Source organism: Aythya marila (assembly GCF_965140915.1).
Source record: "Aythya marila genome assembly, chromosome: Z".
Classification (NCBI taxonomy): domain Eukaryota; kingdom Metazoa; phylum Chordata; class Aves; order Anseriformes; family Anatidae; genus Aythya; species Aythya marila.
The window spans coordinates 61706555-61720583 of record NC_139080.1 but is presented as its reverse complement, the minus strand read 5'-3'; the positions used below and the strand labels follow the sequence as shown (position 1 = coordinate 61720583).

Sequence of the window (14029 nt, the reverse complement as noted above, 5' to 3'; positions counted from 1 at the left end):
TTTTCATGGGAAAGCTATGTGATTCCAAGAAACTAAAAAAAAGTAACTTGATAAAAAGAATTCTCGAACAATCCCTGACATTCTGCAGAGACAGTAAACAACATGTAATTTGAACAACATCAGCATGCAGGGAACAGCAACATTCTTTATTGCTGGAGGCAGACCAAGCAATAACTTATGCCAAAGTACTCAGTAAAATATTCCATGTTCAAATGCTGCCATAGTTAAAAATATTAGTTGACGTATACGAAACTACTTGGAGCATGAAGTATACCTAAGATAATAAGAATCTTACTTGGATCTTATATTCCACAGCTGCAAGCCCCCTTGCTCACTCCCAAGGAGAATTTTATTCAAATAGGTGCTGGGATGCAAAATTGCAGAAACTGCAAAAGTAGCTTTATCAAAAACCACTTGAAGATACTCCTCTGCAGAAAAAAAACAAAACAAAACAAAACAAAAAAACAATGTTAGCATGGCTACCCCTGAAAATTGGCAGGCTTGTTATCCTTTGGCAAATGTAAAAGGCACAAGAACATTTATTCTGCACTAATCCTACAATTGGTGTTTCTTCCATTAAAGGATTAGCTAATCTGTAACAGGACAGGCTAACCTTGTTTATTTTATAACATCTGTTTGCTTGAAGGTATGTTTTTTCTCCCCTGTGAACCTACCTAGCACAACAATGCTGGCAGAGCTGTAGTGATTTGTATCTTTCTGAAGGACTCAGGCTCCTGCCTGAGCAAAACACCTCATTTGATTAGCATACCTTTAGTTTGTTATAGCAACTTCAAATCGCTAAAGCCTGTCTACAGACACTTGGAGAGCTAGTAAGCAGGGAATGACATTGGCCAACATCAGTCTGAGAATACTTTCTAAAGAAAAAAAAAACACCCAAGGCCACTGAAACAGGATTCCATAAGGCACTGTTCACTGGCACAAGATGCTGCTGACACAATCACAAGATTATTAATTAAAACTTACTCTTACACAGACTGATAAACATCAAGGACTTATAGGATTTAGGAGATGCTGACAGAGCTGCTGTATCACAGTCTTTACCCCAAAGAATGGAACATTAATATGTGATTTATCTGCAAGATTTCTTTACACCTACACAAAACATTACAGAGTATCTACACGTGGTGCAGAATCAGTTCATGACAAATTATTGCTAGACGATGACCTCAAGTTACTGTTTCGGTAAAACCATTATATAAGGATTTTTTTTTTTTCAAAGAATAAAAAACTTCCTAACATGTGCTTAAAATACTTCTTACAAATGACTGAGTGTTTAACAGTCCTATTCCACAGAACAGTAGCAATAACAAAAACTGTCTCTCACCTTCTGACTGTATGTCCCAAACAATAAGAACATTAGCAACATCCACAGAGATGACATGATCACCAAAAGGCTGCAGAAGGTGTATTCTTGCCTTGTGACCTTTATAGGTATGAACTACCTGTAATTTCAAAGTAGAAAAGTTTTCAATACAAACCGTTTGGGTAGCATAGCACGTTAACGTAATACTTTAAAGTATTTAGTTTAATCGTCTATACACGAATTAACAACAAATTGATTTTTAAGTACTTATTTAACTATTACAATTAATGCATAAAAAATGGGTCAGACATCACCAAAGCTGTTCTTATACCCTCCTGTTTTATGCTCCCCCTTCTATAGTAAAACAGCTTTTCTAGAATTGAAGGTAATTAACAGTTACGGAAGTACAAGTCTGTAGAGAACCAACTATCTAGAAGACAAACGCTACACAACTGTTTTGTAGTACTAATTAATAAGTAAACTGATAAAAACCTCTTTGTTCCTGGCAACAGCATGGAAAACGTCACCGTATGAAGCAAATATCAACATTCGGTCCGCTGCCAAACAAGTGATGTCTTGAAGCAAAGCATTGCCTGTTAATCAAACAGAAAAGTTAAACAGGTTTCATATCCATAACAAAAGATAAAGTCTGACAACATGTCTGTTTAGCATGGTGACATACCAATAAAACCGTTCTCTTGTACGCATTTCTGTAAGAACACAATAATTTCAGATGAATGCAAGTACCACGGTGCATATCACGGTTGGTAACAAGATAAGTGCTACATTGATAAATCACAACGTGGTTCTTTGAAAAGACAGCAATTCATTAATTACTGAATTATCACTGCAAGTAAAGGCACATGTTAGCTTCTTCAAAGTTTACAAAATAACACTTCTACAGATTGTCAGAGCCCACAGCCTACTGGACTGTAAACAGATAATAAACCAAAAGCTCAGAGATAGCAATGCCTGTTAGTTTAAGTCTTCTGCAAACTTGCTGGTTTACAGAAGCCAGTGACCCACTCCTGCATCTGGTTATTCTAATCACAGTTGAAGAGACAGACAATTTACTGCTTTAAGAACGTATCTCACTTCCCACCTACTGACTGGTTCTGAAAGAGTATTGAGGATTGTGATCAACTATGTTACAAGCTCAAATGAAAAAAAAAAAAAGCTTAAGCTCCAAAGGCCTCTGAGAGGAAGCTGTTGTGGTTCTACTTGCTAGAAACCTGAAAAAAATACTCTACAGAAAAATATTCTTAAGTTTGTTGAAACAGAGAAACATGGATCACAAATTGCAGCACTTCCCAAATCTAAAGAGAAACTCCAGATGAAAAAATCAGTCACCAGAGGAGTTTGCCTGTGATGCAGGTGAATTACGTGATCATGTAGCATCCCTTCTGCCAATGTTGCTTTGTACTATGAATTATTATCAGCCAAAGAATCTTGAACTTAGCTGTACTGCTATGGAACTTTAACTGGAAGTATTAAGAAAATAAACAAGGTTGCATTCTATAAGAGGTTTCATTTGTTTGAACACTAGACAACTTCCCACAATACCTGCGAAGTGACTTAGGCACGTCATCGGGTTACAGAAATCTGGTACTCCACGTAGGCTGTGAGCCAGGCTGCTTAGACCAAGACTGTTTTAGACAAACCCTCTTGAAAAAGTTCAGAGCACCAACCACAAAACATCAATAGGCCAACACCAGCACACAGAGATGCACATCATTTATTTTCTCAATCACGATTCTGCATTTTAATATATCTGGATTTGTATTTTAATATCACAGTCTCAGAAAAAGCTTAAATGACTATGTCTATTAGAAGGCACAGCCCACCGAAAAAGATTTCACAGGCTATGCAATTGAAAAACAGAAGTTACACTTATTTGCTTATAGCTGCAAGTGTTCACTGCTTCTAAATCTAGTCGCAGCTTTGTGATGGGCGGTTCTCCAAATTATGGGGTCAACTATTACTGAAAAATATTTGGTTTTATGAAATCTGTGTGAGAACTTTGTGGTCTACAGCATTTGCGTCACTGAATCATCTAACTGTTGGCTGGATGGGATCTTTGGAAGTCATCTAGTTCACCCTCCTGCTCAGCTCTTCCCAAAGCTGGACTATCACCACTCAGGTTAACTGCAACTACGACCAGCTGAGTGTTGAGAACTTCTGTGGAGGGGAATCTCTCGATATTGATGCTGTACCACAGTTTTCTTTTAGTCACAGACATCTTTCCCAACCTCCAGTCTGACCTTTTGAAGCAATCTGTGCCTATTGCCCCTTGTTATGCCATCTACTACTACCCACCACAAATCCAACTGATGCTTTTGTAACTACCTTTCAGGTAATAGGGTAGTTCTTGGTCACCTTGTATTTTATCCCTCACCAGACAAAGCAGATTTATTTACTTCAATGCCCCTTCTTGGGTCATGTTCCTCAGCATCCCTCCTGAAGGAAAAGGGAGAGCTGTAGGACGAAAACACACAAGCTGGGTGTTGCAGTCCAGGTGTGGTCTCACCAGAGCGAAGTACAGGGCAAGAGCAGCCTTCCCTGTGCTGCTGGCTGTCTTCCTAGCACAGCTCAGAACGGGGGTTGTTTTTACTCATGGTGACTCCATCGCTGGCCCACGTTCAGCCTGGCAGCAGCACCACCTGAGCTACTTTCCAGCAGGGTGCCATGCAGGCAGTGAGTTCCCAGCAGGGTGCCATGCAGGCAGTCAGTTCCCAGCTTGTTGTGCTGTCCCAGGTGCAGAATCCTCTGCTTGCCCTTCATGAACACTGCAGGGTTTCTGTGGGCCCAGTCCAGGTATTTTGCAACAGCTCCACGGACTGAACCTCAGGATGCTGATGAAGGCACTGAACAACACGGGGACATGCCACTGACACCGCAGGTGCTTTGTCACATTACTAGCACCAAACTGGATGTCAAGCCATTGATTAACACCTTTTGTCCCCAGCAGTCCAGACAATCTTTTAATGCCATGGGGACTTTTAGTATCATCTACAGCAGCTCTGATCCTGCAATTATACATCTATCTTCTGTAAGGAAGGACTTGGCTACCTCCTTTATGGTGGCCAAGGCCTTTAGCTAGCCTTTATGGCTACCTTCTAGTAGCCATAAAGACAACAAAAAGTGATCAAAAAGTGAACTTTGACCCCTGCTTGTTCCTTTAATGCCTATGGCTGCTTCTGGATGAACACGGTGACAAAAACAGGAGGCTCACCAGGTTAGAGAACTAAATCACAGTCATAACAGCAACCCTGTTTCTAAATTGAGATCCACTCTTCCAGGGACACCTTCAGCACCCAGTTTCCCCTTTTGATCTGAGACCCGGGCGCAGCTACAGTTCAGGAAAGAAGAATGAACGATCCATGCATACTTACTGACAGCAACGATCCCGAGCTTCTTCACCTGCAAAAAAGGACATTAAAACGGCATTTTTAGCGATGTCAAACTGAATCTGCAGTAAACAGAAATTCAACAGTCAAGGAGCCAGCCTAGCTGCAACTAGGAATTTGCACGTCTTACATGAAAGAAAACCATATTTACTTTATCTTAAAACACCATCTACACGGGGACCCACAGGCAGCAGATCAGAAGGGAGGGGACAATACATCCTGAGAGACACCACGCCGGGAAGCTTTTACCTTAATGCACGTGAAGCTATGCACATGTTTAGATAACCAGCAAGGCCTGGGGAGGCTTGTGTTCACCTCACCTCTGGTTTTACATCATTTCCACCACAAGCACCTGATGTTATTAATTTGCCTCAGCTCATGACGGACAAAAGCTACCACTAAGAAGCCAGCAATAAGCCAATCCACCCGCTGCATGCAGTCTGTGACCTGCTGATCAACGTAAACTTATGATCCAGTTCTGTTATAGCCCCGATATAATGAAAATGCTTTTAAAGTGGCAAGAAAAGGCTTTATAGTGACAAAAAAAACAGGTTTTATAGGGACACAAAGGGCAGAGGTGGGCAGCAGGGCCACGGGAAGGCTCCTGCAGGTGCGGAGCCCGGCGGGGCGACGCCTCAGCGGGCGGCCCGGCCCTGCCCGGCCCGGTCTCCCCCCCGGTCCCGCCGCCGCCCCCCCGGCGCCGCACTCACGTTGTAGGTGTGCACGCTGCGCCCCACGGCCGTGGCCACGTAGAACTCGCGGTGCCGGCCGTGGTAGCGCAGGACGTGCGGGACGTGGCCCGAGTAGCGGCCGAGGGCGCGGAACCCGGCGAAGAGCCCCCCGCCGCCGCCCCCGCCGCCCCCGCCGCCCGCCGCCATCTGCCGCACGCGCCCGCCGCTGGCCGCCAGGAAGCGTCCCCAGGCTTCCGGCCGGGCACGCGGGGCGCCGGGCCGTGCCACGCGCAAAGCGCTCCCCGGCACACCGCGGCTGCGGGAGATGAGTTCCGCCCCTAAACCCACCCCCTCTCCCCCCCCCCCCCCCAGCTTCTCCCCCCTCCCGGCTCAGAGACACAGACCGGGGCCGCGGGGCGGGTGGTGGGAAAAAAGGCGTTTAATTCTGATAAAACAAAAAAGAAAGGCGTCGTGAGGAGGGCGGGGCGGTGTGCGTCTGTGTGTGTGTGCGTGTGTCTTCCGTTAATAAATTAAAAAAGACGAAAGAGGGGAAGGGAGGGGAGGGGAGGGGGGGGTCGGTGCGGGGGGTGCATAGCAATAAATAGTAGGTCGGGAGGGGGAGGAAAACGAAAAAATTAAAATAAGAAAACGTACAAAGGACACATGTACATTAAAATAAAAATAAAAATACACATACTTTGGAAAAAAAAAAAAAAAGTTAAAAAAAATTAAACTTTTTTTTTTTTTTTTTTTTTTTTTTTTTTTTTTTAAGCTGGCGCTGCCTACGCCAGGTTCATGTAGCTCCTCCACACGGCCAGCAGCTCCCGCACCTTGCCCTCGTCGCACAGCCCTCCTCCGGCCACGGCCTCGCGGGGCGCCGCCGTTCCTCGCCGCCACCCCTGCAGCACAGCACAGCACAGCACAGCACAGCCCGGCTCGGCTCAGCACAGCCCGGCTCGGCTCAGCCCGGCTCGGCTCAGCCCATCCCGGGCCCCCAGCACCCACCTGAGGCGGGCGGTACCCGCGGCAGTTGCGCTGCACCACCCGCAGCGTGCTGGGCCACAGCCCCCGGCCGCCGCAGCCCCGCGCCCCGTCGAGGACGCACTGCAGCAGGCGGCCCGCCCGCTGCGCCCGGAGCCGCTCCTGCGGGCACAGGGCGCTCAGCGGCCGCACCCCGCACCGGGCACCCCGCACCGGGCACCGGGCACCGGGCACCGAGCCCCGGCGGGGCGGCAGCGAGCAGCCGTCGAGCCGTCCAGCCGCTCGCCCTGCCCCGCCGGCGCCTCCCCGCGCAGCCCCGGCCTCCAGCGCCCTCGTGTCCCCCCCCTGCTCCCCGTCCCCGCCCTCTCCTCCCTCTTTCGGCCCCCCGTTTTCCCCTTCTCCGCCCTTGCTTCTTCCCCTTTTCTCGCCCTCTTATTCTCTCCCCTTCCTTCTCCCCCATTCCTTCTCCCCTCTTCGTTCTCCCTTCTTTCTTCCCCTCGCTTTCTTCCCCCCCATTTTCTCCCTCCCCTTTCCTTCCTCCTCTTTCCCTCCCACCCTTTTCTTCCCCCCTTCATTCTCCCTCCTTTCTTCTCCCCCCTTCCTTCTCCCTTTTTCCTCCCCCTCTTTCCCCTTCCCCATTTTCCCATCCCTTTCTCACCTTCCTTTTCATCCCTTCCCATTCTTCCCTTCCCTTTTTTCCCTTCCCTTTCTTTCCCTCCCTTTCTTCCCCTCCCTTTCTCACCCCCCTTCATGCTCTTTCCCCCATCCTCTCTCTCCCCCATTCCCTCTCCCCCCCCCCTTACCCCCCCCCCCCTTTTTTTTTGGTGTGCTTTCGCCTTTTTTTTTTTTTTTTTTTTTTTTCCACGGAAAGGGAATGCCACCTAGCCGTCGGGGGGGCTGCGTTCACCCTGGCGAACCTCGGACTGCTCCGGCCTCTCGGGCGCGTCCTCGCAGGTGTGAAAATCGAGCTGTAGCCCCTGGAGGGAGACAACAAAACGGGGGGTGCCCCTTAACGCCGCCGCCCCTCGACGGCGGGAGCTCGCACCCCGGGGCCGCCGTGGGAGCGGAGCGGGGCGGTGGGGGCAGGCGGTGCCGCCGGGCTCGGTGCCGGGCTCGGTGCCGGGCTCGGTGCCGGGATCCCGCTCTCCTCCCTCAGAGCCGCAGCCTGGTCTCCTTGCTAAGCGCTGTCTGTGCGCGCAAACCATCCGCGAGGCTTTTCTAAACCGCTGATCACCTTTGCGACCGTGAAACCGTCTTCGCCGTCGGCGCGGCAATGCACAAGCGGCTTTTCAGTCCTAGGGGTCTGCAAGGCGCCGGGAAGGGTCAGGTAGCGCTTTGGCAGCAGCCGCCCGGGCTCCTGCTCTCCGTCCCTGCCAGTCCCAGCTTCAGCGCACACTTTTAGGGAGGTCGCCGGAGGAGGAGGAGAGTAGGAGATAATTTCCCCGTCCTGTTCACATGCACCGGCTTACTAAACTAGCCAACTCCCGGCTTGCTAATCGAGATTTTCAGAAAGTAGCTGCCGGCGGTCAAGGATAAAATCGTGGAGGCAGTGCCGTCCCGAGTTTCCCTCCGATGCCACCAGAGAAACCACCAACCTCGTTTAAGGTCATGTACACATCCAAAACGTTTAGGAGATCCTCTCGTATCTCGTCGTGGTTACAGAGGCTGAAATTGTAGGCGGACTCCCACGATAAGTCGGCGATCTGAAGAAAGATGATGAAGCCACAAAAGACTGCGTAAGAAAAAGCCAGAGGTTAATTCTCCTGCACCGCTACGTGACCCGACAGGGCACGGAGGACAGATCTGAAGAGAGGGATGCCGGTGCCTCGGGAGCACTAGAAAAACTGGTTGGTTACCCTTGTGATTATCCATGGTGTCTTTACACGTTGTTTTTCTCCTGCTGGGCTTCAGATCGTTGCTGGCTTCATATATGTACCTGTACGCCTACGGAAATGATGGTTTCCAATTCCATAACCGGGGCTCATTGGGACGTCTCATGCACCTCTTTCCAGAACCCTAAATAATAAATATTCAGACTCGAAGCTGTGTCACCGATCCGAAAAGAAACACGGGATAATAAATAACAACCGACCGCAGCATCTAAATCCTAACCCAAACAAACCAAAGCGGAAAAAAAAAAAAAAAAAAAAAAAAACACAAAACAAAACAAAACAAAAAAACACTCCACAGCAGCCGGTCCCGCCCGAAACGAGTGGGGACAACGCCGCCAGCAGCAGCGAGGAGCCCACCTCCAGGGCTGGCTGTCGCGATATTGTCGCTCAAGCGACACACGACGCGGGGGGACCGCCCGGGGCAGGCGCTCACGCCCGCCGCGATGTGCTCCCGGCGGCACGTTTCAGCGCATCGCTTCGCGATGCTGGCGAGCGCTCGTTTCCCCGTCTCGCCTAGAGCTTTTTCCCGTCTTGCCTGGCCCTGTTCCTCCTCTGTCCTAGCCCTTTTCCCCCTTTCTCCCTTCCCAGCCGCCTCCCCCGGGGAGACCTTTCTCCCTCGCACGCTGCGGGATGCGCGCCCCCGGGGGCACCCGGCGGGCTCGGGACCCCGGTCGGGGAGAGGGGCGGGCAGCCCGTGCAGGTGTTTTCTGCTTTTGGGGGGTGGGATTGCTCCTGGTCATCCTTTCCGTCAGGGAAAGTGCCCCGGGATGCCCACCGGCAGCACCGCGGCGGGAGCGGTGCCAGCCGAGGGCACCGCGGCGGAGGGTTTAGAGGCAGCCTTATCTCAGTTTCGGGTAAAGCCTTTTCTTTTTTTTTTTTTTTTTTCTCGGGGAATGCCTCTCTGGAGTGACTCATCAGGGAAACCCAAGAGGACTGCCACCGCCGTGGGAGGGAGGGCATTTTTTTTGGCCCTCGGAGCCGGGGATGGGCCAAAAACAACTAATCCCCGTGTCGTGCCTGCACGCTGGAGTGCCCTCCCTCTCGTCTTCTTCCCGCCCCTTTCCCCGCAGCCCCGACGGCTGCTGCCTCCCTCCCTGCCCGGTCTGGGAGCGGGCAGGGGGTGCAGGGCTCTGGCCTGGCCGTGGGGGACCCGAGATGGCCGGATCAAAGCGTGGCTGTGTGCCACCGCTCGTAGAGGTGCGGGGATAAACCTAATCCCCGTGAAAGTCCACGTCTGCAAGTCGCCATCCTAAAATCTGTTGTGCGCACCGGGGTGCAAAGCAGGTGCGCTGAGGCTCGGCAGCGCTCAGGGGGCACCTGAGAGAGGGGCCACCATTTGGGAACCGTGCTGCCGAGACCCAAATGCAGGCAGCACACACCAAGAGTTTTGCCTTTTCATGAAACCAGCCGTGCCTAGTCTTCCGCCAGCTGGCACTGTGCACATCTGTTGGGATACCTGTGTTTCACGCTCTCCCAGAGCTGCCAAGCAAACCAACACGACCCCATTTCCCTAAAGGATGTCTTGTTCACCTATTCCAGAAGCTATTGGGCTTTTTATTAACTTGCAAACTCGTGTGCCTTCACCTTGCTCTAGGACTTCTTGTCTGACTCTGTTAATCAGCTTTAATAAACTTTAATAAGTTATCAGTTAATAAACTGATAACATTCAATTTCTCTAAATAGCTTTGTATTTCTCATTTTACAGCATCACAAATGAATGTGCAACCTAACGTAAAGGAATTCACTTTTAGGCATACTTTTTCTGTGATACTCATGAAAGCCAGCAGCGTAACTGACAAAGAGCCTGCTCCTGCCATGAAGTCAGTGTAATGCTCATCTAAGGATGCAATTCAGGACCAAGAAAATCTTATTTGTTACTTTCCACTGTTTATTTCTCTTTTATAATCAGATAAACACAATAAACCTGTTAATAAAGGTGCTTATTTGCCCTTTCTAAACATGGTGCAGTAGTCTTGGGAATAGTTCAAGCTTACAGCTTGTTTCGGTTTTAATACAAGCAATACTGGGCTCAAATTGTCTTCCATCACTACTAATATGCACATGGTTTTATCTCCGGCATGTGTGTCTCTGCAGTTAAGAGCAGAGCAAAGCTGCAGCAGCCTCTGGCAACATAATCAGATCAGCAAATGAGAAATGTATTTTTTAAAGGAACCAGAAATGGATATGCCTGTAAAAGAGTGTTTGGCATTGAAAACATGCTTCTAAGTAAGTTCAAATGAAAGACTATTAAGAAACACGGAATCCACTTATTTTTCTTTAATCATTTCTTTTTGTATTTGAAAAGTTCTGCAAGTAAATAGCATGTCAGCAATTCATCTGGCCTCTAGTTTCCACTCAGCAATCATCTTGAGTGACCTCCCTCTCTTTTTCTTCATCTCCTCACCCTGCAGCCCAGCCAGCTTCTGCCTCCCTGCCCAGGTCTTGGATCAGGCAGATGGGAGGAGAAGTAGCGAATGATATATATATTTTTTATTATTATCATATTAATTTCTGAAGAGGTCTGCATTGAGATACTGTGATAAGTGTCAGAAAAGCCGGGGAAAAAAAGTCACAACAATCTGTGCATATTTATAACTCAAGCACTCCAAAACTTTTAACTTTTACTTGCTCCAGACGTAATAATTCTGAGGTCTCACTTCTGACGACAGCTTTTGACCTGGGCAGTTGGCCAAATCTGAGGGATTTGCAAGCGGCTTCCATTAAGAGAAATAATAAAAGAGTTGTTGTTGTTGTTGTTGTGTTTTTTTTTTTTTTTTTTTTTTTTTTCTTGTAGCACTTTCTTCCCTAATGCTTGTTGCCTGGCAGTCCTGTTCCGTCTTGAAGATACCACATTTGCAACCATGCTTGAGCAGCAGTAAAATGGGATTGAGAAATATCTGTTGCTACTTTGCTGCAGGTCAAGATGATATCTGTGCAGGCAGGACTGCTGCCAGCCCCCCACTGGGAGAGGAATTTTGAAGCCAACGAGAAGTCACTGGCTTCAGTAGGCATTTCTGATCAATATTATTAATATTACTGGCATTATAATTCATCAGTCTGATTCGTATTTCCTGAGCCAGTTTTTGATTGTTACATCTTAGTACATGTAGCTGAAAGGCAAACCTTACACATTTTTTGTACACATGAGCAATATGTTCCTGCCTAAAACACCTCTCTGCTGCAGAAATGCCAGTCATATCCAGGATCTTAACATAATTATACTTTGGGGGTGTAGAATTTGGGAATTTCTTAAATTATGAAATTATGTACTTGGTGAGGAGACATGGAGGGAAATGGTGATTACCCAAGTGACGTCCGGGAGATGGGAAGGAAATGGGTTGGTGCTTGGTGCTTGAGAACATGCAGAGCATGTGCCACAGCCCAGGAGCCCATGGTAGGCTGCCCCGGGCCATGCAGGTGCATGCAGCCTGTCTGTATCCTGCCCACCCTTGGCAGGAGCTGTATGAGATCCATCTGGCTGGGCAAACACTGGTTTCTGTTTTCACGGGTCTGGATATGGTGGAAGAGTCCTAGGCTGGTGACTTTGCCATCACAGAGGGCACTGCACTCTGCTGTGATACTCCATGCTGTCTGACTACTGATGACAACATGCAGCCAGCTCACCAAAAATGCCCTCTCTGAGAGTCCCATACTCAGCAAAGCTGAAGGCAATATTAGAGGTACCTCTCAAGTGTTCAAAAGTCAGGCTGGACAGGGCATTGGGCAACCTGATCTAGTGATGGAAGGGGTGTTGGACTAGATAGTCTTTAAAGGTCCATTGCAACTCAAACCATTATACGATTGTCGTGTGTGCAGCATGGGGGTAAACACACAATGGCCTCACTTCTAAGATTTGTTTTTGTTGATACAGTTTACTTTAGGATTTCTTTTCTGATGAAATTATTAATACTTTTTTTTTTTTTTTTTTTTTTTTTTTAAAGTATTACCATTTCCACAATGGAAATTCAAAATGTTGGCCACATTTGTTTCCACATTCCCACCTGACACCTGGATCCTGGTCTTCCTGTTCTTAGGCACACAAACCTGTCTGTTTGTCCCTATGCCTGTGTAGAAGCTTACCTTCTTGAGCACAAGTAGCTTCTGAATGCTGGTGAAGCCCTCCACATGCTGCTCTGGAGATGCATGCATATCCCACTCACAAATACCCAAGGCTGGCTGGTGGCTGGCAATGAAGAAAACAGCTCTGAGATAGCATCGCAGTACTTGGTGTCAGTTGGTATACCTCAGCTCTCCCCAGAGATCGAAAGACTTGTCAGCAAAACACAGCATGTCTGCATTACTAAATAACAACAGTAATAATCATAACAACAACAACAATAATAATAATAAATCTAAACCTTTTGATCTAATAGTCTGTGTTGATATGGATTTTGATAGCTGCTGACTAGAGTATCTGCACTGCAGTGTGACTTAGGTCTGAGACAAATATAGAGTATCCTTCTCCCAAGTCTCCTAATGCTGTTGGCTTCCATGCAGCATATGGAAAAGTCCAGGCTTCAACTTTCAGGTCCCGTCACATGATAGCTGGCACATCCTCACTTTTAAGAACTCCATACAGTGCTCTTAACATTATTCTCAGGGTAAAAGGTTTCTAAAATTACCTGTCTCTTAAGGAAAGTGAAAACCTTTCAGGAGGAGAAGCTTCAGCACCACAAGTCAAACTGACTCAAAGCAAGTTATCTTGCTTTAGCAGGATCCAGATTTTATCTGAGATTACTTCTGTCTTGGCTGACTAATCATAGAAATGGGGACCTGTCATCTCTTTGTAGGACAGTCCAGTAGAAAGAGTCAGGTAGAAGGTAGAAGGAGGAAAATACACATTCCCAAGTGTTGTCACACTGTTTTGCTGCCAGAAGAGGACAGCAAAGATTCAGTGCACTTGTGATTAATATTAGATCTCCTGAAGGATCACAGTCTGTGGGTTAAATATCTTTCTCCCTTCTGTCTTGTCCAGCAATCTTCTGTCTCTATATTTTCAGTGTCAACTTCTTTTACCCTTCTACTCCTAACTTGTCCCAAGCATTTCCAAGTCCACATTTAAATGTTTATTTTCAAGTTACACCTTTCCTTCTTAACCACATGCTAACTCCTCCTCTGCTTTCTCCCAGCCCTCATCTTCTGAGATCCCATATGAAATTCTAAACAAATGTCTTAAGACATCAGTTGCATATAATCAGGTTCACAAATGCTCAAATATCAGAATTATAACAATGTAATAATTAAGGAGTTTCTCAGCTCATTTAAATTAAAGTTGTTGAAATACTTTAGTCTTGCTTGTCCATACCTTATTGACATGTTTTATGATAATATGTTCATGAATTAATGATTGGTCATTACAACAGTGTTGTTATTTTATTACCCTTTTCCTTCAGTATTACTCCGGTTTAACTCAGCTATTTTTCTTCTTCAAATTTATTATATTTATGTGGTAACTTACTTTCCCTGCTCTTCAAGATGTAGTATTAAAGGAGAAATAGAAAATACATACCCAAAAATGCTCCAGTCAAGTCTAGCGTGCACACAAAATCTCAACAAATAGAAGAGACCACTTCAGACTGGTAACAAAATAAATCCCAGCCACAGCAGGAATAGGATGAACCTGCCTTGCATTAGAAAATGTATCTGCTGTCTGTCATTACCACTGGATATGCCTGACTGTATGTGAAACATTTTTAAAATCACCAAAGCAGAGTTGGAAAACTCAACAGACCTTTCACTTTCAATCATTTTTTA

General features: G+C 47.2%; 1 protein-coding gene across 1 annotated transcript in view; it reads right to left on the bottom strand.

Annotated features, from left to right (window-relative positions):
• The window catches only part of WDR36 (WD repeat domain 36), a gene marked incomplete at its 5' end in the record, with an annotated part of 33535 nt that extends 26472 nt beyond the window's left edge, over window positions 1-7063 (bottom strand). Inside the window, 8 exons of the mRNA XM_082783916.1 lie at window positions 296-428; window positions 1346-1463; window positions 1817-1917; window positions 4717-4744; window positions 5442-5718; window positions 6189-6301; window positions 6408-6757; window positions 7042-7063. Of these exons, the coding sequence (XP_082640042.1) occupies window positions 296-428; window positions 1346-1463; window positions 1817-1917; window positions 4717-4744; window positions 5442-5718; window positions 6189-6301; window positions 6408-6757; window positions 7042-7063 (1142 nt within the window). The remainder of the gene's footprint in view (window positions 1-295; window positions 429-1345; window positions 1464-1816; window positions 1918-4716; window positions 4745-5441; window positions 5719-6188; window positions 6302-6407; window positions 6758-7041) is intronic.
• Between the last annotated feature and the right edge of the window lie 6966 nt (window positions 7064-14029).